Source organism: Chiloscyllium plagiosum, chromosome 34 (assembly GCF_004010195.1).
Source record: "Chiloscyllium plagiosum isolate BGI_BamShark_2017 chromosome 34, ASM401019v2, whole genome shotgun sequence".
In the NCBI taxonomy this organism is placed as follows: Eukaryota; Metazoa; Chordata; class Chondrichthyes; order Orectolobiformes; family Hemiscylliidae; genus Chiloscyllium; species Chiloscyllium plagiosum.
The window spans coordinates 11,966,464-11,993,194 of NC_057743.1; the positions used below are offsets into that span (position 1 = coordinate 11,966,464).

The 26,731-nt window shown below is 39.3% G+C and overlaps 1 protein-coding gene across 2 annotated transcripts in view; it reads right to left on the reverse strand.

Moving 5' to 3' along the window:
* Positions 1-26,731, reverse strand: part of mtor (mechanistic target of rapamycin kinase) — a 367,086-nt gene that overhangs the window by 326,549 nt on the left and 13,806 nt on the right. For both annotated transcript variants that reach the window (XM_043675589.1, XM_043675588.1), the window contains exons 2-7: positions 7,228-7,381; positions 5,999-6,107; positions 4,828-5,060; positions 2,749-2,949; positions 1,540-1,674; positions 180-455 (exon numbers count right to left, since the gene is read on the reverse strand). In XM_043675589.1, coding sequence (XP_043531524.1) covers positions 180-455; positions 1,540-1,674; positions 2,749-2,949; positions 4,828-5,060; positions 5,999-6,107; positions 7,228-7,347 — 1,074 coding nt within the window. In that variant the 5' untranslated portion in view covers positions 7,348-7,381. The remainder of the gene's footprint in view (positions 1-179; positions 456-1,539; positions 1,675-2,748; positions 2,950-4,827; positions 5,061-5,998; positions 6,108-7,227; positions 7,382-26,731) is intronic.

Consider the following 26,731-nt stretch of genomic DNA (forward strand, 5'->3'; position numbering starts at 1 on the left):
CTGGCAGCCTAATGCTATATTGCAGAAAAACACAAAGCCAGTTACACAGTGTTGCCAGTGCTAAAAGCCCATGTAAACAATCAGTGTGTTCCACATACAGTTGATTAAAATTGTATATGTGAAACATATATAGTCAGGAAGGTATAATAAAAAGCTAGTATTAAGCAAAATATTGCTACCTGTTCAAACCGTACTTCCATGTGTTCACGGCAGTACCTGCTTTCCACCAAAGTTGGCTTAGATGGAGCAGGTGTTGTTCCAAATACCGTAATGCCCTGTGGTGTATTGTATCCAAGAAGTCCGAATAGTGCATTTGATTGTTGGGGCTGTGCAGACTGGAAACTTGTGAAGGATGTAATGTGACGGGGTTTAGCCCCAAATCCCATCAACTCCTTGCAGTACTTATCATGTACTAACTGCTGTTGGGTAATGTCCTCCATCTCCTCACGCAAGCGCTTCATTAAAAATAAAAGAAAGTTAAAACTGTATTCAAAAGGCTATACACACAATGATGAAATTTGACTCAAACTCTTATACCAAAAAGCCACACAACAGGCAAGATTTATATCAATATGAACTTTTAAGATGACATTCTAAATTCCAGCTTCACTCGAGTTTTAAAGAAACCTTTTCAGTCCTTGCCTACATTGCTTGTGAAATATATTTAAATATAGAAAGAGATTAATTAATACTTGATAAAACAAAACCAATCAGCAAATCTGTGGGCAGGACAGGTGAAAGAAATATTTAGGTGGTGGAGCGAGCAACTTGAACACCCTTTCACGGCCTGGTTTTCCAAACACTAGAAACAAATGCAGCAGTGAATCCAATTTACACATCCAATTAACTTGCATCTTTCAACTGTGGGATACTACAATACCCATTGCCATAATTAAAAACTCAAGAAGGGCAGATCAAGATCAATGTAAATGCTTTCATGGCGTCAGGGGTGGGGTCGGGGAGGGGATAAAAAGCTTAAAAATGTATGTTCTTCGAGACCAAAGATATTAAAATGAACAAACCAAATAGTTATTCAGTAACTATTTGAATCTATAAACCATCATATTTAAAATATTTTACAATGAAAAGTAATCTATTGAATCTATAAAGTAGAACAGCAACTGTCATGATTAGGTACTGTTTGACAATTACCATTAGCTTGTTACCATTACCATTCGAAGTGTTCAGTCAATGCTGAACTAATCACATAAGTTTAAATCCTATCCATGTAACATTCAAAGAACAAGACCTACAGATTGCTAATTTTTGCCAAAATAATTAAGGGAAGTTTCCAGAAAGCATGCAACCACAAACATACACTGCATTGGAATCACAGCTAGCAGTGGTACAACTTGGTGTGAAGAAATCCTGTTTATCGCTCACACAAGGCACTCCTCACAAAACTACTTCATAAATTTCAGAAATAGTCTCTTGTAGTAAAATTCCAGCATTTCCACCTAACTGGCATTTCAATAGTACTTCAGAGACATGTAATAGAGGTATTCTCAGTAACTGGTACAAAATTTATCCCGAACCTACCTCTCCCTCCATGCTGCTTATTCGGATCAGTTCATTTAAAATAAGCAAAGCACCATGTATACGATCGTCACGATTCATGCCTTTCTCTTTAGCTAAAGTTTCATCAAAACCCTTCTCAGCCTCTTCAAAGGTTTGCTAGACATAAAACATCAAAAATTATTTTGAATCAATAGCCTCTAAATTTTATAAAGTGAGCTATCTGGACAGAAAAGTGAAGAAAGGAATTTGCAGTTTATGGTCAATTAAACGACTAAAGCTATTTTCCATTGGGTTTGAACAAACTTAATAGTTAACTATTACTAAAAGTGTAGTTACCAATGTGCTGACCCTTCACCCTAGAGTGCAAGGGATGCATTGTGTACACTGGATGTAACTCTGCAATTTTGCAGGAAGAGGTTTTCTAGTTCTAATTCTTCTAGCTTTCTAAAGGATTTTACATGGATGTAAGAGACTTTTTAAAAAAAGAGGCAACATTTTAGTATCATTAACCTAACCCAGAAACACAGAAGTCAATTTTGGCAACCTCAGCAGCACAACAAAGCCAAGCTAATGCAGTACACAATTAATTGTTAAAGGTGAGTAGCCAAATACAATTAAGTCTATTCTGTATGTTTAATCACATGACTTGCCAATGCTTCAGCCATTAGTCAGTTAACACATCATTTTTATGAAACACTGTGTTCTTATACTATTTGAAAAGAAAAAGACTCATTATCAGCAAGCAGGTCTTTGTTCTCCCAATTGTCAATATTTTCATATCTGGTAAAGTGAACTGAAAAAGAAAACTATGGGAAAAATCAATGTATCAAATTCAAATTTTAAATGTCCCAACTATTTTCTTCCCTTTTGGATTGCATGCAACAATGTCCTGGAGATTAATTTTCATTTTTAATCCTGGAGGGTTGGCAATCCTAATTAAAGCTGATGCTATCCTGGTTTGTAAGGTCAGCAATTCAAAATTTTATGAACCCTAAAGGCATGCTTGAAAACAGTCATTTGTATCATTCTGAATATCTGGCAACCAGGAAATGGCCAGGGACTGGAACTAGCTAATCATTCTGATAGAAACCCAGTAAAGTCTTGATGGGCAAAAAAGGTCTCCTTCTGATTCACAAAGGGAAAATTTCAAGCAGACTGGAAGAGAACTTCCCATTTGTTTTTATTTTGACTTGCCAATAATGTGTTGATAGCAACTATCCAATCACTTACCCTGTACCACTGGGGCTTCTGCATTTCTTTGGTCTCCCTCTGAGTAGTAAGAATTAGACAAGCACGCAAGGCAGCAACAGCACCTTCCCTTATGGCCTGCTTGGAGTCCCAGACTGCATAGAATATATTGTCAAAAAAAGCCTGCACTTGTTGGAAGAAAAATGTTGGTGCGCTAACAGCCAATTCCCGCAACACCAAAACCTGAAACAAAACATTTTCATAGCATTAAATGCCAAACCAAACATTCAAAAGAAAAGCATAAGGCTCTTTGAAAACCAACTCAAACATCACAAAGAAGTAGTATTCTTGAAACCAAGTACATATAAGGAAGCTCAGTTCCTAAAGACACCCATTTTATATATAGCAAAGTATTTCAAAATTATACATGCATTGACAAGAAAAACATATTTCTTGTTCTCTATCTTGTGCAAATGTTCTTTTTCTGAAATTGGAAAAATAAATCTTAACAAAATATATTCTTTACCATCACGAACTTACACCTCATAATTCAACTTTTCCCACTTGATCATTTGAAGTTCAGAGTGCTTCAATATTTGATAAATAGCAAACACTTTCTGGGTAATAGCTTAATAATTTTACCCAGTCTCTAGCCAAACCAAAACAGAAAAATCCTACTTTTGAAATTGATCCAAGCTGTGTCAGGTGTTGTGGAGGATACAATTGCCACAACTGTCCTCAATACCATTGTGGGAGGGCAGAACAGAAGGACTAACAAATGAATTGAGTAAAGTCTTCTGAAGCTAACTTTCTAGCAACTCTTGTGGTCAGGTAATGACAGCAACAGATACAACTGCGGTGCTTCAATGGTCAAATACCTATCATCATTCACTATTCCCAAACATTGTACACTGTCGTTGTGCAAGGTAACAAACAAATGTCAGTACCCATGAAACCATACCTCAGTATAAATACTACTTTTGGGGAAGAGACAGAAAAGTTAGGGGTACAGTAAAACACTTAAATAGAATAAATTAATATTCTTTAAACAAGAAGTGTAGAAAAAGGCTCAGTGGTGCTCTGTTATTGAGCATCAGGTTAGTACAACCTCATCCAACAGTGAAAAGTTTAAGAGTTCACATCACGTCAGACCAAAACATGCAAAAAAGGTTGTCAGTTTTATGCAGTTCAGTTCATGTTAGTCCTTATGGAGGTCAACATTATTGGAGGTACCATCCTTTGGATGGAAGTTAAATTGAAATCTGCGTCCTAGTGACTCTGATGGATTCAATGACAATTCTGAAAATATAGTTTCATTCTAGCCCAACCAATGTTCCTTCCAACAACACAAAAAAAAACGATAAGATTTCATAAACAATGTATGTTTTAAGTTCAAGAATGGTGTCATATATTCATTGTAATTTGTTGCACGTGAATTACTTTAGATATCTGCATTTATACAATATCGGTCTCTCAAAAAGTAGCCTTTTTTGTTAACTGGAAACAGATTGTTTCTCCAAAGAAAACTGCTCCACTCCACCCCAAATTAGTTTTAAACCATACAACTCAGTTAAAAACAGCAATAAAAAGTTGCTTTATGAGAAATGAATCAGATCTGCTGATTTTATGATTGAAGTTTAGGTTATTTAATTTTAAACATCTAACATGTTTCAAGTTTTGTTATTTGTATGAAAACTGGCAAGTTAATACACTGTTTGAAACTAAACAACCAATATAAGTATTTGCACTGTATGCACTCAGGAGATCGTATTCTATCATTTCTGCATCTCAATTTGCTTTAAGATCTGAAATCTCTACTAATTCCATGTCAGAAAATGTTCCACACTTGGGGCTGTACTGTATTTGTAATGCACCAATTAAAGGGAATTGACTTTCTCACATGGAAGGGAAGGTTTTTAAAATAATAAGTTTGCATTGATAACTTCTCAAAGTTTGCAAGATATTCATATTAATATGATCAGTGAGATTAAAATAAACTAAACTTGCAAAATGAGCTTTCATGTGTGAGTAATGAACAAATTCTCCCTTCTAGACCTCCAACAAATAAGACATATTCTTTGATATACTCGTGTTGAAAATCAACTCCAAGACAAGACTTACAGCAGCATGTCGTCTTCCCTCATTACGATCCGCTCCTAACCATTCAAGTGCACGTTTGACTTCAAATTCAACATATTCAGCTGTAAAGGTATCACCAGCCATGGAAAGGCGGCCCATTGCTTTTGAAGCCATTTCCATAACAACAGGATCACTGGAGGGGAGCAGGTTACGCAAGTAATTGGCAAAGCGTGTAATTCGGGTGGCATTTCCTCCTTCAACTCCAATCAGACTCACTGCATTGGGAATAAAAGAAAGCTTTCCACATCAACTATAAGCAAGAAAGAGAGATTTGTGCAGCAAACATAGAACACAATAATTTGTTTAAAAATTTATACTTCACTCATGTCTGTAATATAGTATAATTACTGAATCAACAAAAAAAAAAGAAGAAAATGTATTATTTCACTCTAGTTTAATTAGAATACACAGAATAATTTGTTTCAAACTTACTGAATTACCTAGGTAAAAACAATGACTGCAGACGCTGGAAACCAGATTCTGGATTAGTGGTACTGGAAGAGCACAGCAGTTTTCGAAGCTCCTTGGATGCATTACTGAATTACCTGTTCTGTGATTAGCCATTCAAAAGTAAATAACTAAATTTTAAATCATTCAATAAGTATGACTTCTCAACCTGTGCTACATGCATCCTTAAATGCTTCCTACCCAGAAATTATTTCAAAATCAAATTGGTATTGAGGAAAGTAAACTTGCATAGCTAAAGATTACAGCAAAGGACAGGGCTGACTGGATTGCTCTCATGTGTCAGCATAGACGTGATGGGGTGATTGGACTCCTAAGTTGCAATAAGTAACTGCTCGGACAAATGCAGTACTTTTCAGAAATCCATCATCACTCACAGAATAAACACAATAAAAAGGTCTCAAATCAATTTAACACTGCGCTTGATGTTCAAGAAAAATTTAGGAACATAAACCACTTGAGATTTGCAGAGCAAATAGACTATATCTTGCTGCTTTCTCATGAATGTAACTTGATGCATCCTTTCAGCTGATATACTATTAAGTGCACTAATCATTCTAAAACAGAATGATTTTGAGTGTTAGGATGAAATATGAAAAATTACATATTCTTACATACATTTTGAACACAAGACGACATGCTATAGTACAGCCAGCTTTTATTTCTCTTTTTCTTATGCTGCACATACCAATTGCCAAGATTCCTCCTTTCCTTTCATTCACATCGGAACTGGAAACAAGTTCAAAAATATGGTGGTTCAATTCATCGTAGAAAGAAGTGACTTCCTCTTGGTTGACCTTGAGGGATACATATTAAAATCTCTTAATAAAATTGTGTAATTTATATTGAAAAGAAAATAAAGAAGATTAACAGAACATAAAAACCCAAGGGCACTGCAATTTATCTTAGTTCGATACACTGAAATCACAAGACAACAGGTTGTCTGACACAGTCTGTCTATATTGATGCTTTTGTAGTTGACCTAATTCCATTTACCTGTTAAATCCCAATATCCCTTTATTTCAGCAACTAGCAAGGTCATCCTTAAATATCTTGTGGTGAAATGCACTGGACAATGGCTAATGCATGCGATTTTGGCTGAAAGTTGAAAGCATTACCTTACATTTTACCCAATTTTTAATTCAGGTTTGTACATAAATGGAACAAGGTAGAGAAAGATATGGAGCAAAAAGCAGACTGGATATCAATTGGCCAACACAAAACAACAGCAGGACATAAAGAACTTAAACCTTCTCAAGTCACAGAACATTGTGATATAAACTCAAAGAAAAAACAAGTGGCATCCTATAAAAGGAATATACTAACTGGATTTGAATTCATGACTCATATTTTCTTATTCTATTAAATAATTTTAACGCCTAGTAAATCAGCATTATCAGTGACCAATTACAATTGAGTAATTTGAATATTTCAAACCAATAAAGCTTTGCAATTCAGAGCCCAGGTGTCCCTGGAGAAGGAGCACGCAGTGTCCACCAACACCCTCGAGATTTTCAGGGAAAGGTGGGCACCACAAGGAGTGATGCCCCTTCAACTCTATTTTGATTTACTCCATGCCCTCCCCTTCACTGTTTGATGATGCAGCATTGCCCTCTGAGAAGGGCCCTGCAGGTCACTGGCCACCTGGGTGTCTCCTTTCTTCCTGGTGGTGGAAATTGAATAAAGATTTATACACCTGTTGTCTTTCACGGTGTTTCACACCTGCACACACACAACATGGCTGCTGGGGAAAATAGAAGCACTACCGCAGTTAGGCGGTAGCGTGGGTGCTTTATAGAAGAGAAAAACATTTAACCAGGAGATTTAGAGTCTCCTCAGTTTAGAGCACTAAAATAAAACAAAATAAAGCTTCACAATTCCCTTTGACTAGTTTTAAGTTTTACTATTTGACTGTACCTCACGAAGTTCAGTGGTGACATAATGCTGCAAGTCCTTAGCAGCTTTAGCCCGAGTTTCTTCGCTCCGACTCTTCAATCCACTGACAAACTGCTGAAGGACAGATCCCACTCCTGACATAGCGTAATCTAAATAACTACAGATTCTGCAGATGCTTCAAAAGGGAAACACAAATTAGTCATTATAAAGATGCGTTTGAAAACACCACATTATTAGTCTATTATTAAAGTTAAAAGAGAGGACTTCTGCATCTATATACGAGTGTAACATGATGGTAGAGTTTGACTCTGAGGTTCCCTATGTCTCATATTTACAATTTTAAAATATATTCAGGCTGAAAACCATCAGAAAATAATTTCTGCAGATGACTGTTGGAAGTTGAAAAGGGCACTGGGGCCAACAATTTTTTCTCTGAACATTATTGCACAAGTCTGTACCTCTACATTTCATAGTAAAATAGTGGTGAAAAACTGATAATTCTTTGGACTCTTTCATTTATATCAAACAGAATGATGATAACACGGCGCCATCAGCGATATGAATGTCAAATGTCAAAAAACAAATATTGCTCAAAAAAGGTCTATCTGGCAGTATCTGTTGAATGAAATCACAGAAAACATTTTGGGTCCAGGCATGGAAATAGACCCTTGGTTCCAACTAATCCATGCCAACCATAATCCCAAACTAAACTAATCCTACTTGCCTGCACTTGGCCCATATCCCTCCAAACATTTGGGTCCAGTTTGTTAGGTATATTCAAGAGGGAGCTGGACGTGACCCTTGCAGCTAAAGGGATCATGAGGTATGGAAAGAAAGTGGGAGTGGAATACTGAAGCTGCATGATCAGTCATGAACATATTGCATGGTGGTGTAGGCTAAAAAAGCTGGATGGTCTACTCCTGCACCTATTTTCCATGTTTCCACAGAACCAACAGCAGCTAGGATTTTTTTTTTATGCAGAAGATAGGGTGGGAGAGGGCATAAGGAGTAAATAATAGAAGAAGCTACAGCCCAAAGAGAAAGAACAATTGCACAGACAAAGAAATGGATACTGGTCAGCCTTAAAAAATGAAGAGCTATTAATGGGGACTATTAGTGGTTAATAATGGGTTGGTTGTAATAGCAGACCATGCGATAACAAAGCCTGATGTGTAGGAGGTGTGGTATGAACATACAGTCATGGAGTCATACAGCATGGAAATAGACCCTTGGTTCCAACTAATCCATGCCAACCATAATCCCAAATTAAACTAATCCTACTTGCCTGCGCTTGGCCCATATCCCTCCAAACATTGGTTATTCATGTTTTAACTTAAATTTTTTTTTAACTTTCCAACTGTACCTACATCCACCACTTCCTCTGGAAGTACATACCACATATGAACCGCTCTGTGTAATAAATGTTGTCTCATATGTCTTTTTAAAATCTTTCTCCTCTCACCTTAGAAATATGCCCTCTCATCTTGAAATCTGCACTCTAGGAAAAGACATCTGCCATTAACCCTATCAAAACACCTCATGCTTTTACAAACCTCTATGAGATCATCTCTCAATTTCCTATGCTCCAATGAAAAAGACTCAACCTTTTCAGCCTCTCCATATAAGTCAGACCACCCATTCTCAGCAACATCCTGATAAATGTCTTTTGAACCTTCTCCAGCCTAATAATATCCTTCCTATAACAGGGCAACCATAACGAGATATAGCACTCCAGAAGAGACCACACAAACAAGTAGCACTACTGTCTTATAGCACCAGGGACCTGGGTTCGATTCCAGGCTCAGGCGACTGTCTGTGTGGAGTTTGTACATTCTCCCAGTGCCTGCATGGGTTTCGCTCGGTTTGGTTTTTGGTTTCCTCCCACAGTCCAAAGTTGTGCAAGTTAGCTGATGGGTTAGGTGCATTAGTCAGGGGTAAGTGTAGAGTGATAGGTTAGGGGAATGGGTCTGGGTGGGTTACTCTTCGGAGGGTTGACGCGGGCTTGCTGGTCCTAATGGCCTATTTCCACACTGTAGGGATTCTATGATCTTTGAAAAGCCTTGTACAACCTTGACATAATGTCCCAACTACTAAACTCAAAGGTCTGAACAATGAATGCAAATGTGCTAAATGCCTTTTTAATCACCCTATCTATATGCAATGCAAATTTACATATCTGAACCCCCAGGTCTCTTTGTTTTACAATACTACCCAAGGTCCTATATTTAACTGTATAAGTCCTGCTCTAGTTTGTTGTACTAAAATGCAATACCTCGCATTTATCCAAATTAACCCTGATCCTTGAGGATCAGAGGTTGAGGGTCGACCTTGTAGAGGTTTATAAGATCATGAGGGGCATGGATAGGATAAATAGGCAAGGTCTTTTCTCTGGGTTGGGGGAGCCCAGAACTAGAGGGTATAGGTTTATGGTGAGAGGGGGAAGATATAAGAGACCTAAGGGACCACCTTTTCACGCAGAGGGTAATACCAGCGGAAGTGGTGGAGGTGGATACAATTACAGCATTTAAAAGACATCTGGATGGGTATATAAATAGGAAGGGTTTAGAGGGATATGGGCTAGGTGCTGGCAAATGGGACAAGATTAGGTTAGGTTAGGATATGTGGACTGAAGGGTCTGCTTCCATGCTGTACATCTCTATGACTCTACCTGCCACTCCTCAGCCCATTGAGTTAATTGATCAAGATCTCTAAGTAATCTTAGATAACAAGATTGGTGACTACACCACAATTTTGATGTCATCCAAAATATACTAACCATGCCTTGTATATTCTAACTAAATCATTTACTTAAATGACAAACAAAAGTGCACCCAGCACCGATCTCTGTGGAACACCGCTGATCACAGGTCTCCAGGTAACAATCCTTGCAAAAAGCTGACAAGGAAGCGGAGGAGAATGTGTGTCTGGCATCCTGCTGGAGGTAGAAGTAGTGGTGGCTAATGATCCTATGAATGTAGATGCTGGTGGGATGGTAAGTGAGGACAAGGGAAACCCTATAACAGCGTGGAAGAGAAGAGATGGGATGAGGGCTGAAGAGTGAGAGATGAGTCAGTTTCTGAGGGCCCTGTTGATCATGGTGCTGGGAAATCCTTGGTTGAGGAAGAAGGTAGACATTTCAGAGGTCCCCTTGTCAAACATGGAATCATCAGAACATATGTGATGGAGACAGAGGAACTGAGAGAATGGAATAGTCTTTACAGGAAGCAAGGTGTGAGGATGTATAGTCAAGGTAACAATGGGGGTCAGTGGGTTTGTAGTGCATATTGGTGGCCAGCCTATTCCCAGAAATGAAAACAGAGATGTCAAGAAAGGGAAGGGAGAAGTCAGAGATGGACCAGGTGAAGATGAGATCAGAGTGGAAATTGGAAGTGAAATCAATGATCATCCTACCATCATCCACATCCAGAGATCATTAGCCGCTATTTGCAGCAGGATGCCACAACTAGACACATAACCCCTTCCCCTCCAAATCAGCCTTCCGCATGGACCATTCTCTCCAGAACATTCTGGTTCAGTCCCAAAACCATGCCCACAGCCCCATGGCACTGTGCCCTGAAACTACAGAATGTGTAACACTCACCTGTTTACTTCCTCCATTCTCAGTATCCTAGAGCCCAAACACACCTTCAAGGTGAAACAGCACTTTACCTGCACTTCACTCAATCTAGTCTTCTGCATTTACTACTCTCAATATTGTCTCCTGTATGCTGGGGAAACTGAGCTTCCAGATGCCGGCCAGTTCAATACATGATTCTGTTCCCGGTTTAAATCTCTCACTCAGGCTTGCTGCAGTGCTCCAGTAAAGCTTAATGCAAGCTGGAAGAACAGCACATTTTCCACCTGGGCACTCTACAGCTACTCAATATCGAGTTCAATAATTTTAGGCTTTGAAGCACCTTTTCCCATGTCCTTACCCCAACCTCCACAAACCAGCCCTTGTTGTCACATGGTCTGCTATTACACACAACCCATTGTTAGCCACTAAATGTCACCATTTGCAACTATTCATGCTCCTAGTCTGACTGTTATCCATTCCTTAGTCTGTCCAACTGTCCTCTCTGTTTGGGTTCTATCACCACCCTATGTTTGTATAAAAAGCAACTTTTTCCCAGCTCGCATCAGTCTGAAAAAGGGCAACTGAACCTGAAATATTAACTTTGATTTCTGGCCACAGATGCTGCCAGACCTGCTATTTCCAGCAATTTCTGTTTTTGTTTCTGATTTCTAGTATCTGCAGTTCTTTTGGCTTTTTTTAAACCAATATCAATGCATCCTTTAACTCAGGAATTATTCATTATATGCCATACAAATTAGAAGTGCTAAGAATGAAAAATTATTGCATTTTCAGACTGTGAATTTTTGCTGCTTCTGTGTTTTGGGGAGGAAGGGGAAATTTAACTTTACCAGGACAAAGGTAACGACTTATACCCAAGAGACAAATAACCCACAATCAACATCATTCACTAAGCTGGCAATTATGAAGAAATCAAACATTAGTCCGCAATTTTATTTTCTTTCATGGGATATGGGGTGAATGGCAAGGATATTTCTTGCTATATTCTTGAGGGCAATTAAAGACTGGCAATGAACCTCCATCTTGAAGCACTGCAGTACAGCTGGTACACATTTAACTACAGTGCTGTTAGGAAGGGAGTTTCTGGATCTTAGTCCAATGACAGAGAAGGAACGGTAATATAATTCATCAAGAGGATGATGTGTGGTTCGGATGGGAATTTGCAGGTAGTGGTGGCCCCAAGCACCTGCTATTCTTGTTCTTCTAGATGTTAGAAGTCATAGGTTTGAATTGCAAACTGTTAGAGTACAAAAGGAGGTCAATCAGCCCCTCGTGCCCATATGAGAAGGAATTGTTGAAGGAGTACTAGTGAGTCACTGCAGTGCACCTTGTGTATGGTGTTGCCATTGTGCAGTGACAGAGAGTCAATGTCTGAAATAATGAATGGGGTTCCAATCAAATGGATTCCTTTAGATGGTGTCTAGCTTCAAGTGTTTTTGGAGTTGGATTCATCCAGCAAAGTGGACGGTATTCCATCCCATTTCTGGCTTACGTCTTTCAGAAGTCAGCAGATGAGCAACTTGCCTCAGGATTCTCAGTCTCCGGCATGTGTCTATCCTCAGCACAAACAGTGTCGGGCTCTTTCAATATCCGGATTCAAACTCCCCCAATTAGAAAGCAAGTCATCTCACTGTTCTCATTTTCTATTCTAGGAATACATCTTCCATAACTTTAAATAACACCATCAGATCACCTCCTAACTTTTGACATCAGGTGCTTGAAATGGAACAGACAGCACCAATAAAAGGAAAAGATGTCACATCTGAGCACAAGACTGACCACAAATTGATTAATTTTATTACCTTTTCTCACCTAATACATGTTCATATATGAAAGTGTATTAAAAAAAGTAAATACTAGCATTCACACCTCCTAAATGAGTCAACTGAAATTAAAAACAAAACAAAACTCAGGACCAACCATTTTAACAAAAGTAAGTATGAGTGTATATCTGGCAAATTTCATGTTTGCTTGTTATGGTAATTCATTCAATTCTTGTATTGATGATGTTTCCATTCTCTAGTAATTCTATTCAGTGGGTGTACTTAAAATCATAATTTTATGGGTGGCTCAGTGGTTAGCACTGCTGCCAGGGACTCGGGTTTGTTTCCAGCCTCGGGTGACTTATCGGTGTGGAGTTTGCACGTTCTCTTTGTGTCTGCATGGGTTTCCCCCGGGTGCTACAGTTTCTCCTACAATTGAAAGATGTGCAGGTAAGGTGGACTGGCCATGCTAAATTGCCCATCGTGTCTAGGGATGTGCAGGCTATGTTGGTTAGCCATTAGGAATGCATGGTTGCAGAGATAGGCAGGGGGCTGGGTCTGGGCAGGATGCTCTTTGGGAGGTCAATTTGGACTCAATGATTCGAATGGCCTGCTTCCACACTGTAGAGATTCTATGATTCAATATCAATGACTCCTATACACTAATATATTTAAAATTCCAGCTTCAAATTTGCTTTTCAAAACTGGCTTGGGTATAAAATTTACTCTTGAAGAGAATAGAGATTAGGCAAAGTCAACACAGCTTCGTGAAGTGTAGATTGTGCCTCATAAACCTTGTCGAGTTCTTTGAGAAGGTGACCAAACAGGTGGATGAGGGCAAAGCCGTTGATGTGGTGTATACAGATTTCAGTAAAGCGTTTGATAAGGTTCCCCATGGTAGGCTACTGTACAAAATACGGAGGCATGGGATTGAGGACGATTTAGCAGTTTGGATCAGAAATTGGCTAGCTGAAAGAAACCAGAGTGGTGGTTGATGGGAAATGTTCATCTTGGAGTTCACTTACTAGTGGTGTACCACAAGGATCTGTTTTGGGTCCAATGCTGTTTGTTATTTTTATAAACGACTTGGATGAGGGCGTAGAAAGATGGGTTAGTAAATTTGCAGACGACACCAAGGTCGGTGGCATTGTGGACAGTGCGGAAGGATGTTGCAGGTTATAGAGAGACATAGATAAGCTGCAGATCTGGGCTGAGAGGTGGCAAATTGAGTTTAATGCAGAAAAGTGTGAAGTGATTCACTTTAGAAGGAGTAACAGGAATGCAGAGTACTGGGCTAATGGTAAGATACTTGGTAGTGTAGATGAGCAGAGAAATCTTGGTGCCCATGTACATAGATCCCTCAAAAGTTGCCACCCAGGTTGATAGGACTGTTAAGAAGGCATACAGTGTGATAGCTTTTATTACTAGAGGGATTGAGTTCCGTAACCACGTAGCTATACAAAACATCAATGGACAGATGTCATAGGCAGTTTCTTTACTCAGAGAGTACTAGGTGCATGGAGCACACTGCCTGGAGTTTGCACATTCTCTTTGTGTCTGCATGGGTTTCCCCCAGGTGCTACAGTTTCTCCCACAACTGAATGATGTGCAGGTAAGGTGGACTGGCCATGCTAAATTGCCCATAGTGTCTGGTGTTGATGTAGACTCGCCAACTTTACAGGTATTTAAATAGTCATTCGATAGGCATACGGACGAGAATGGAATAGTATAAGTTAGATGGGCTTCAGATTAGTTTCACAGGGCGACGCAACATTGAGGGCTAAAGGGCCTGTGCTGTGCGTAATGTTCTATGCTCTACAGAATACTGTCCCAATGCTCACTAAGCTCACACAAGAATACAATTAACAGCCTGCCGGGTTCAACATTAATTTGAACAACTTTACATTACGACCACTGCTCCCATGTTCAGATACTAGTTGCTGACAGTGACTTTGCTGTTGGCTTTTTATGACTCCTCTAGAACAATCTTTCTTGTCCTATTATGACTACCATTTGTCTTGTGCCATTCAAACCATTCCTGCCTCTCACATTATCAGCAACTATCCTGCTCAGCCTTCTCCCTATGTATTTTCATTCTAAAATATTGCTCCATCACTATTTTTTCTAATTCTGATGAAAAGCCATAACCTGAAACCTTAATGCTGTTTCTCTCTCCATAGATACCTGACCTGAGCATTTCCAGCATTTTCTGTTTCTATATTAGAACAATAAAGGAAAAAAGGTTAGTTAGCTCAGTTGACTGGATGGCCAGTTTGTGATTAGAACAATGTGACAATGACATACAGGAAAGCTCATGGTACATGATTCTATCTTAAATTTGATTGATATAACTGCACAAAAATATACAAACATACCCACACATATACACATGTTCTTACCCAAAATGTAAATGCAAGTTACTTATTCTTCCACCACTCATCTTCCCTACTTGTCTGCTTAATATCTCAATTTCTTACTGAAACGAAGGAGCTGACAAATGAACAGATTTAAAAGGTACAGTACTTTGTATTCTCCAAGACTCATGTCTGGCCGTTTTATTTTGCTAGAACAGAGGCCACCCGAACCTTGCTGACATCTGTCCATTTAAGTAAAAGCTTTTCTTTGCAGCTCCTCCCCTAATAAAGATTACACTGTGCCCAATTCAAAAGAAGTCTGGGCAAACTACATATCCTGTACAAACATTATTACTGATACTGAGGCTATGTAGTTAAAGTTTTACTCTGAAGTAGGCTACTGAGACAAAAGAGATGTATTTTTGGAAAAGAAAACAAGAAGTTATGTCATATCACATGACATTTTCACAAACCACATGGACCAGTAGGTCACACAGTGCTATACTGATTTGCTGCCATGTCAATTGCAATTTTCCTAAAGGGTAGTCAAACAGTGGATAAATCACAGAAACTTACAGCAATGATAGGTGGCCGTTCACCCCATCATGCTTGCATTTGATCTTCAAAAGGAGAAGTCAGATTTAGTGCCACATCTTTGTAAGAATCCTTCAATGTGTAATTTTCCAAAGTTACTCTTACAGTTCAAAATGTATTCTTATGAACGTTTTACTATTTAGACATTTTTTGTGGACACCTTAAAATGTCAATTATATGAAATTTAAACATTATTTTAAAAGGCATCTCCTAGTTGTCACATCTCTGGTGATGACTGCTAATTTACTGCAGGCCATCCACCTGGGTTTAGAATGGTCAGGTTCCAGTTTCTGCTTGCATAGTGAATGGAATAGCTCTAGAGAAACTTGCTGAAAGAAATAGGATTCCCAGCTGCTTCTGAAAAAGAATCAGCTTTGGTCCAATAGCTCTAACATGGAACACCTTTGAAAGGGTTTGTTGATGTTTTGTGAATGATGACACAAAGTCCCCAGAGTTAACCACATGTACAATGACATCTATCTTTGTGCACCAGAACAGCAGACTGACAGTCACCGAAGATCTCAGAACTCATCCTTTTTGGGGGAGTGTGTATATGCACATGTGCTTTTGGTTATTTAAAGGAGGAAACATTTATATTTTCAATAATAGAAACAGTGTGTAAATCACATTGCCATCTTCACGGATCAAGTTTCGTTCTATAATAAATCAATTTGTGTTTATTAAAGAAACCTGATTGAGCTTTTTAATATTTAATTTAATATTTATTTATTTTATTTAATATTAATTTAATTCTATTTAATAAAAGGATATGGTTGGCCATACTGGAAAGAGGTTAACTTAATTAAATGAGACACTCAGGGGGAAATAGAAAGAGAGAAAGACAGTGTATTCTTCCTACCTTATTGGTCATATATATCCTCTGCATCACTTTAGTCAACCTGCTGCTCTTGCACTCTTTGATAAATCATGTCTTTCCAGGTGAAAGTTTAGTTTGCCCCCATAACAACCTTCAATAATTTACCTCACACTAATGTCAGGCTGAGTAATCGGTAGTTTCCTGGACGATTCAAAATTGTTATGTTTGGTAATGTTATGCCACAATCAAATTTCTGGCACCACATCTGTATTCCATAAGGATTGAAACATTTTGACCAATGCCTCTATTTACATTTTTGCCTCTTTCAACAACAAAGGATGCATTTCATCTGGACATGGTTACCTACCAACTTTCAGTAATGGTAATCTTTTTAGTGCATCTTCCATACCTATGACTATCTTATCCATTACAACGTAAGCAGATGGCAGGAAAGTTACACTGAAAGAAGAGTGGGTAGTAAAGAACACTTTTGCCAGGTTTCTGGATGAAGATTTGTTTGGATCCTGAACAAGACAAACTTATTTCCTCAAACTACTTCCAGGTTTGTAAAATAGTTTAACATTCAATCTAATATTACCTGCTCATCTTCTCAATCATTTCAGCCTTCCTTGCAAGCATTGGTACTTTCCATAATCTTCCTGGAGTTTAACTAAATCTTCCTTCTGAATCTTGTCACAAGTTTCCTTTTTCTGCAATGTCTTTATTTTTATTCTCTTGGTTATCAAGAGCACATTTGACTTAAATGTTGTGCATTCTCTTTTCAAAGGAATATACCCTATTTGTACCTGAAGTCTCTCTTCTCTTACTGCTATCCATAGATCCACTTATTTTTTAGTCACACATTTAACTTTTACAATTTAATCAATGAAGTTAGCCCTTCCTCATTTCTGATCTCTGTAACTTCTTTAAACAAAATTATGCTAATATCACTGATGCCCTACTGTAGCTCACTCTTCTTGCTTTCCTTTCATTTTTTGAAACCAGGTACTTGATTGAAACCATTGCTTCATTTCCTAATGGGCTGCAGACACACTGAGAAAGTTCTCCTTTAAACATATCAGAAATTCTTCTTCTTTCCTATCCTTAGCACTCTAATTTTCAGAGTCTATGAGGGTAATTAAACAAAGTTAAACACGAAAAGTTATTTAGTTCTTCACTTGCTCTGCAGTACAAAAAGATCATAGTTGATCTATTTGTGGCCTCAACTTAATTTACTTGGCTGTCTCCGTAACCCTACACCTTCTTGTAGATGAAAGTTCAACTTAACTCTTTAGAATATATCCAATGATCCAGCCTCCTCTACTTTCTGGAATACCAAAGATGAGCAATCCTATGAAAAAATAAATTCCTCTTCAGCTCCCACTTAAATTGGAAACCCTTCTTTTCCATACCGTGATCCTTAGTTTCAGATCCCTAACGGGAAACATCGTCTCACCACACCTTGTCAAGCTCTCTCGGAATATATCTTCCAGTAAGATCGCCACTAATTCTTCTAAACTTCAATGCGTTTAGGCCCCTCTTAGCAACCTTTCCTCACAAATTAACCAGTTTCACACAGGAATGAGCCTCCTAAACATTCGCTGAATTGTTTCCAATAAAAAGGCATCCTTCCTTAAATAAGGAGACCAAAGCTGTTGCAGTTGTTGAGACTTGACAACAACAGCTGTAAAAGCATTCCTATACTTTATAGTCCAACAACATATCCTCTGAGCTGTGCAGATGCTCAAAGGTTCTCTAAGCTTCCATATACATATATCAGTGAGCTGCTCATTGACTTTTAGTTCCAGAAGTTGACGCCATGCATGGACTTTGGAGGTTCATACACCAACTTCAGTCTCTTTGCAATAAAATGCAAATATTCCACCTACCTCATGGAAGGGGAAAATGGAGGAGTGGGGCAGAGAGAGAGAAGGGAGCATGGAAGGAGGGATAAAAGGGCTTCCAGACTTGTTGGCCCTCTTTACACCACACCGTCCCAGCTCCTACGCCCTCCTTGTTGCCCTCCTGTCCCCCATATTGCAACATCTCTCCCCTCTGAAACTCAGCTCAAAATTGTGCATTTCTCTAGACTTGAGAAGAAATGTATTTTCACATAACATCATATGTAAAATCTATGAGATGATGTCAGTACTTGCTTGGAACCATCCACTTAGTGTCAGAAACCATTGCAGGAATAAATAATAGCTAACTTGTCTTCTGTTTCACCTTGGACAGAGACATTGAAATGAATGAATATTAAATTAAATGGAACGGATCTCATTAACCTTCCATTATATTATAACGGCTCTTAATGTTTAAATACAAAGATATTTATTGTCTCAAATCATCAGGGTGTGCAAATCACAACATTGGAGGTTTCCCAACTCAGAGAGTAGTAAGGGTATGGAATGTTTTGCCTACAACGGTAGTAGATTCGCCAACTTTAAGTACATTTAAGTCGTCATTGGACAAGCATATGGATGTACATGGAATAGTGTAGGTTAGATGGGCTTCAGATTGGTATGACAGGTCGGCGCAACATCGAGGGTCAAAGGGCCTGTAATGCGCTGTAATGTTCTATGGTCTATGAATATACCCGTGTATCTGGAAAGGGGGTTCAGACTTGTAATAGGTCTTGTTGGCCATTATGCTACCTGCTTTTAAGTCTAACAGCAGAATTTGGAGGTGAGATAGATACGAGCAGAAACACAAAGCCAAGGTGATAGATGGCTATACTTTGAAAACGGGAAAAAGATTCTCCTCCCAATCTGATACAACAAAATTCAAAGAGCTGCACTCATGGCAATTCAACTGCAACAGACCTTGCAGTTTATTTAGAATCTGTGCTTTTATAAGATCTACATTCTAGCTAAAGCATTTATTTATCTAAAATTACAGGCCAGCCACAAGAGACTAAACTAATGCCATATTTTAATTTGTTTTTTTCACTTGTTCCTAATCTTTGTCCATGTGATGTTTGCGTATGTGAATGCCTCTTGCGGTACAGTAGTAGTAGTGTCCCTACCTCTGGGTTCAATCCCACCTGACCCAGACGTGTGTAATAACATCTCTGAACAGATTGGTTAATTTTTAAAATGCATATGAGAGAATTCATGTTTTGTACTTCTCGAGCATGTGTGAGATAACGGATAATCATTATTTTTAAATTCACAAAACTTTGCTGCTTGAATATTTAAAATTGAAATAAAAATCACAGGATAATAAAATATACTAGCTTCACACAAAGAAATACTAATCACAAAAAACAATAAAACATAATCTTTGTCTGTGATAGTCTATAAATGTTTGTCACTGCCTACCTCATAACTTATTTTCTCAGTCCACTTTAGTCAATGCTTCATAACTTTGTGATTCCTTTAAGACATAGATCCTTCATGCGCAGACTGAATGAGAAATTCTAATGTGCTCTGGCACTTTAAGAGGACCCATTACCATGAATTCATTAAATAACCCCATCTCATTACACATTCATTGTCTTGAATCGACTGTTTTTTGGTTGTTCCAATAAACGTCCCCAGATACACCATGAACTCAAGGTTATACTTGCAAATGTGCTCATCTATATGAAGACAAAATTTTCCCATAATTATTGTAGTACTTTCGTTGTCTTAACGTACGCTCTATTCTATAATGCAGCTACTCTTAGGGAGTCGATAAATAACTCCAATGGGTGACTTATTCCCCTTTTTCAACTTCATCCATATAGATTCCAAAATCTTGCTGTTTCAATTGCATTCTCATCTCTTTTTCTTGAATGCCTGTCAAATATGGTTGAATATTCAATTCCCATACATTGTCAGTTTACAATCACATCGCTGTTCGCCGAGCTGGGAATGTGTGTTGCAGACGTTTCGTCCCCTGTGTAGGTGACATCCTCAGTGCTTGGGAGCCTCCTGTGAAGCGCATCGGTGATCTTTCCTCCGGCATTTATAGTGGTTTGAATCTGCCGCTTCCAGTTGTCAGTTCCAGCTGTCCGCTGCAGTGGCCGGTATATTGGGTCCAGGTCGATGTGCTTGTTGGTTGAATCAGTGGAGCTCGGCGAACAGAACCACAACAACGAGCACCCGAGCTACAAATCTTGGCACAAACTTTGATCACATCTCTATAATGGCCACCACACCACAGCCAGTTATTTCTATTTGTGCTTAAGTTTGAATTTTGCAAATTTTTAGGATATTTTACAGCTGATTTAACGCTGTCTTATGATCATATTTCTCTCCTCTCTCTTCTGGTGCTTCTCCTACTACCCAAGTCGTTCAAACTTTCCCTAATAGTACTAGTATTTGATAATGTTTTAATATTGTTTAAAATGCTTCCTCAATGAATTTATCATATAGAACTCAATATACAAGACCACTTACAAGCATGTTGCAAAAATGTATCATCCAGTTACATGACATTAGAATAAATTCCAAGTGACTGCTTCATAATTTACAATTAGCCAGATCTGCAATAGCGACTTACACACATGTATGCAAGCAGAAAATGCTTCAATTTATATATAACATGCAAGAATAACAGAAACATATTGAATGATACTTCTTAAATTCATAAATAGAATCAGCATACTGAGAAGAGAGATATTTGGGAAGGGTAGTCAAATGTTTGGTCAATGAATTGGGATTTAAAAGTAAGAGGAGAAGTAAAGTTGTAAAAAGAAAATTCAAGCTTACAGCTTGGGAACTTGAAAATAATGCCAGAAATGATGGGTGGAGAAATTTTGGAACAGACAATTTGACAAAGTTGATGGAATGCAGATTTTATTGGAGAGTTCTAGGGCCAAAAGAATATTCCAGTGCTAGGGAAGGGCAAGGACATGAAAGGAATTTCAACATGAAACTGAGAATTTTAAGCGTCAAAACCGGCTCTCTCTGCACCACTCAGATTGCAAGGGACACAAATGATATTCTGTCTCAAGTCAGTGTGATAAGTGACAAATTTAAGAAGTTAAAACTAAAAGTCATTAAAATCTGTACAGTGTTAATAGCTACACAATGTTCATTTCTTGTTTTGTTTTCAGTTTATTTTGTTCTCCATTTCCTAATGCATCAGGAATCCGAGACTTTCCATGGGTGGAAGAGAGAATTAGTTATTTTGCCTATGAAATATAGTTGCCTTGATTTATATTCATTAGATTTCCAAATCAATTGCCTTGAATGACTTAATGTGAACACACAAGAAATAATTACAATTATTTATATTAAATAATTACTTAGCAAAATGTTTACTTAGCCTACTAATCTCATTTACACCGTGGGTGGCACAGTGTTTAGCACTGCTGCCTCACAGCGCCAGAGACCCGGGTTCAATTCCCGCCTCAGGCGACTGACTGTGTGGAGTTTGCACGTTCTCTCAGTGTCTGCGTGGGTTTCCTCCGGGTGCTCCGGTTTCCTCCCACCATCCAAAGATGTGCAGGGTCAGGTGAATTGGCCATACTAAATTGCCCGTAGTGTTAGGTAAGGGGTAAATGTAGGGGTATGGGTGGGTTTCGCTTCGGCGGGTCGGTGTGGACTTGTTGGGCCGAAGGGCCTGTTTCCACACTGTAATCTAATCTAATCTAATATAATTGACAAAACAGAGAAAAAGAATGAGCAGGGGAAGAGAGCAACAGTATGTGAACAATGGAGCACAAAACCCTTTTAATTTTATTCCTTTCTTTCTCCTTAACACGGTGGCACAGCGGTTAGCACTGCTGCCTCACAGCACCACAGACCTGGGTTCAGTTCCCGCCTCAGGCGACTGACTGTGTCAAGTTTGCACATTCTCCCCGTGTCTGCGTGGGTTTCCTCCGGGTGCTCCGGTTTCCTCCCACAGTCCAAAAATGTGCAGGTTAGGTGAATTGGCCACGCTAAATTGCCCATAGTGTTAGATGCAGGGGTAAATGTAGGGGAATGGGTATGGGTGGGTGCACTTCGGCGGGTCGGTGTGGACTTGTTGGGCCGAAGGGCCTGTTTCCACACTAAGTAATCTAATCTAATCTAATCTAAAACAGCACAAATGGGAGAGTGAGAGGCCAAGGGTGCAAGAACGTGACAGAAAGCTTAGTGGATCGGCAAAAAAAAGACAGTGAGAATAAGAGAGCAAGATGGAGGTAAAGAGAGAGAGAAAAGCAGAAACAGGTAAGAATGAGACAGATCAACAGACAGAGGGTAAAATGGAGATGGAAAAGAATACAAATAAAAGAAAAACAAACAAGAGTTGAGATGGCACATGGAGAGAAAAACATTTTTCTTTAAAAAAGCAAGGGAAGGGTAGAATGCAAGGTAGAAACAGAAAATTTCAAATCTCTGTGATAACCTCACCACTTGTCTGAATTCATCTGGTGCAGTAAATTTCACAGGTCACAGAAACAACATATGGATAAGCAGTTCACATGTTCCTGGAGGTAATCATTGTAAAGGGGATGATTTCTAGGATAGTTGGGTTCCCTGCTCTTTAAATAATGGAATCTTTAGCAGACTAGCTGAATGTGCCAGTAAGGCCTTATTTTAACAATTCAGCAGAAGAAAAATGCCTCCAACAATGCAGCTTCCCTTCAGACTAACACTACATAGCCATGTAGTTTTTACTATTTGAACTTACAAACCTCTGACTGAAGGGAAATAGAGCTGCTAATTGAGCCATGCTGAAATTATAAAAAGAGATTTCTGACAAGTTGAGTAAAGTAAGAAATTTTTCATTTATTGTTACAATTATTTTCCTTTGCAGAACTAAATGTTTTCAAACTGTTTTTGTGTATTCAAACTGAAACCAATTAGTGCTTTATTACAAATGAGTTAGAGACTAAAAAGTTAAAATACTTTGCTCAAATTACTTTTTCCAATCGATCCTCTGTTATGGATCAGGCCAGACCCCCTCAAAATATTTTAAGGAGGCAGCTCAGACCCTATCTTTTTCTTATTTTAAAGGCAGATATGAGGTGGATGTTACAAGAGTGACATAGCTGGACAAACCACTCAGCTTTAAACAATAAGAATTTATTTAAACACTACAGTTAGAGTCAGAGATGTACAGCATGGTAACAAATCTGGTCAGCATCGTCCAACTCATCCATGTCGACCAGATAGCGTAACCTAATCTAGTCCCCATTTGCCAGTACTTGGCCCATATCTCTCTAAACCCTTCTTATTCATATATGCATTCAGATGCCTTTTAAATGCTGTAATTGTATCAGCCTCAACCACTTCCTCTGGCAGCTCAATCCATACACCCACCACCTTCTACATGAAAAAGTTGCCCTTTAGGTGCCTTTTAAAAATTTTTCCCCTCTCACCCTAAACTTACGCCCTCAAATTCTGGACTCCCCCACCCCACACCAGGGAAAACATCTTGTTTATTTATCTTATCCATGTTCCTCATGATTTAATAAGTCACCCCTCAGTCTCCAATGCTCCAGGGAAAACAGCCCAAGCCTATTCAGCCTCTCCATGTAGCTCAAATGCTCCAATCCGAGCAACATCCTTGTAAATATTTTCTGAACACTTTCAAGTTTCACAACATCCTTCCTATAGGAGGGAGATTAGAATTGCATGCAATAATCCAAAATGGCCAAATGAATATCCTGTACAGCCGCAACATGACCTCCCAACACCTACATGCAATGCTTTGTCCAATAAAGGAAAGCATACGAAACGCCTTCTTCACTATCCTATTTACCTGCTACTCCACTTTCAAGGAGCTATGAACCTGCACTCCAAGGTCTCTTTCTTCAGCAACACTCCTCAAGACCTTACCATTAAGTGGATAAGTCCTACCACGACTTGCCTTTCCAAAATGCAGCACCTCACAATGATCTAAATTAAGCTCCATCCGCCACTCCTTGGCCCATTGGCCCATCTGACCAAGATCCTGTTGTACTCTGAGGTAACTTTCTTCGCTGTCCCCTATACCTCCAATTTTGGTGTCATTTTCAAACTTGCTAACTATACCTCTTATGTCCACATCTAAATCATTTACATAAATGACGAAAAACAGTGGACACAGCATCGATCCTTGTGGCACACCACTGGTCACAAGCCTCCATGTCTGAAAATGAACCCTCCACTACCACCCTCTGTCTTCTATCTTCAAGCCTGTATTCCATGAGATCTAACCTTGGTAACCCCAGTATCCCATGAGTAACCTTGTCGAGTGCCTTAATGAAATCCATATAGATCATGTCCTCGGCTCTGCCCTCATCAATCCTCTTTCTTACTTCTTCAAAAAACTCAATCAAATTTGAGAGACATGATTTTCCATACAAAAAGCCATGTTGACTATCCCTCATCAGTCCTTGCCTTTCCAAATGCATGTCCCTCAGGATTCCCTCCAACAACTTGCCCAACACTGATGTCAGGCTCGCCGGTTTATAGTTCCCTGGCTATTGCTTATACCTCTCCTAATAGTGGCACCACGTTAGCCAATCTCCGGTCTTCCGGCATGTCACATGTGACGATCGATGAAGCAAATATCTCAGTAAGAGGCCCAGTAATCACTTCCCTAGCTTTGCAGAGAGCTCTAGGGTACACCTGATCAGGTCATAGAGTCATAGACATGTACAGCATGGAAACAGACCCTTCAGTCCAACCTGTCCACGCCGACCAGATATCACAACCCAATCTAGTCCCACCTGCCAGCACCCGGCCCATATCCCTCCAAACCCTTCCTATTTATATAGACATCCAAATGCTTCTTAAATGTTGCAGTTGTACCAGCCTCCACCACATCCTCTGGCAGCTCATTCCATACACGTACCACCCTCTGCGTAAAAAAGTTGCCCCTTAGGTTTCTTTTATATCTTTACCCTCTCATCCTAAATCTATGCCCTCTAGTTCTGGACTCCCCGATCCCAGGGAAAAGACTTTGTCTATTTATCCTATCCATGCCCCTCAATTTTGTAAACCTCTATAAGGTCACCCCTCAGCCTCCAATGCTCCAGGGAAAACAGCCCCAGCCTGTTCAGCCTCTCCCTGTAGCATAAGATCCTGTGGATTTATCCACCTTTATGCATTTTAAGATATCCAGCACCTCCTCCTCTGTAATATGGACATTTTTCAAGTGGTCACCATCTATTTCCCCACATTCTGTATCTTCCATGTCCTTCTCCACAGTAAACACTGATGCAAAATACTCGTTTAGTCTGCTCCCATCTCCTGTGGTTCCACACATAGGCTGCTTTGCTGATCTTCGAGGAGCCCTATTCTCTCTCTAGTTACCCTTTTGTCCTTAATATATTTATAAAATCCCTTTGGATTCTCCTTAACCCGATTTGCCAAAACTCTCTCATGACCCCTTTTGGCCCTCCTGATTTCCCTCTTAAGTATAATCCTACTACCTTTATACTCTAAGGATTCACTCAATCTGCTGTCGAGACTTGACATATGCTTCCTTTTTCTTAACCACACCTCAATTTCTCTAGTCATCCAGCATTCCCTACACTTACCAACCTTATGTTTCACCTTAACAGGAATATCCTGTCTCTGGACTCAAATTATCTCATTTCTGAAGGCTTCCCATTTACCAGCTGTCCCTTTATCTGTGAATATCTGCCCTCCGTCAACATTTGAAAGTTCTTGCCTATTACCGTCAAAATTGGCCTTCCTCCAATTTAGAACTTCAACTTTTAGATCCTGACTATTCTTTTCCATTACTATTTTAAAATTAATAGAATTATGGTCACTGGCCCCAAAATGCTCCCCCACTGACTCCTCAGTCACTTCCCCTGCCTTATTTCCCAAGAGTAGGTCAAGTTTTGCACCTTCTCTAGTAGGTACATCCATGTGCCGAATCAGAAAATTTTCTTGTGCACACTGAAATTCCTCTCCATCTAAACCCTTAAGACTATGGCAGTCCCAGTCTGTGCTTGGAAAGCTAAAATCCCCTACCATAACCATCCTATTATTCTTTCAGATAACTAAGATCTCCTTACAAATTTATTTCTCAATCTCCTGCTGACTATTTGGTGGTCTATAATACAATACCAATAAGGTGATCATCCTTTTCCTATTTCTCAGTTCCACCCAAATAACGTCCCTGGATGTGTTCCCAGGAATATCCTCCCTAAGTAAAGCCATAATGCTATCCCTTATCAAAAACTTACTCCCCCCTCCTCTCTTGCCACACCTTTCTATCCATCCTTGAGCATTTGTGCCCTAGAACATTAAGCTGTCAGTCTGTAATTGCTATGATATCCCAGTTCCATGTTCCTAACCATGCCCTTAGTTCATCTGCCTTCCCTGTTCGGCCTCTTGCATTGAAATAAATACAGTTTAGTTTATCAGTCCTACCTTGTTTTCTCCCTCTGTGACTCCCTCGTCAGATCCACACCCCCCCACCAACTCAACCTCCACTCCCGGCACCTTCCCCTGCAACCGCAGGAGGTGCAAGACTTGCGCCCACACCT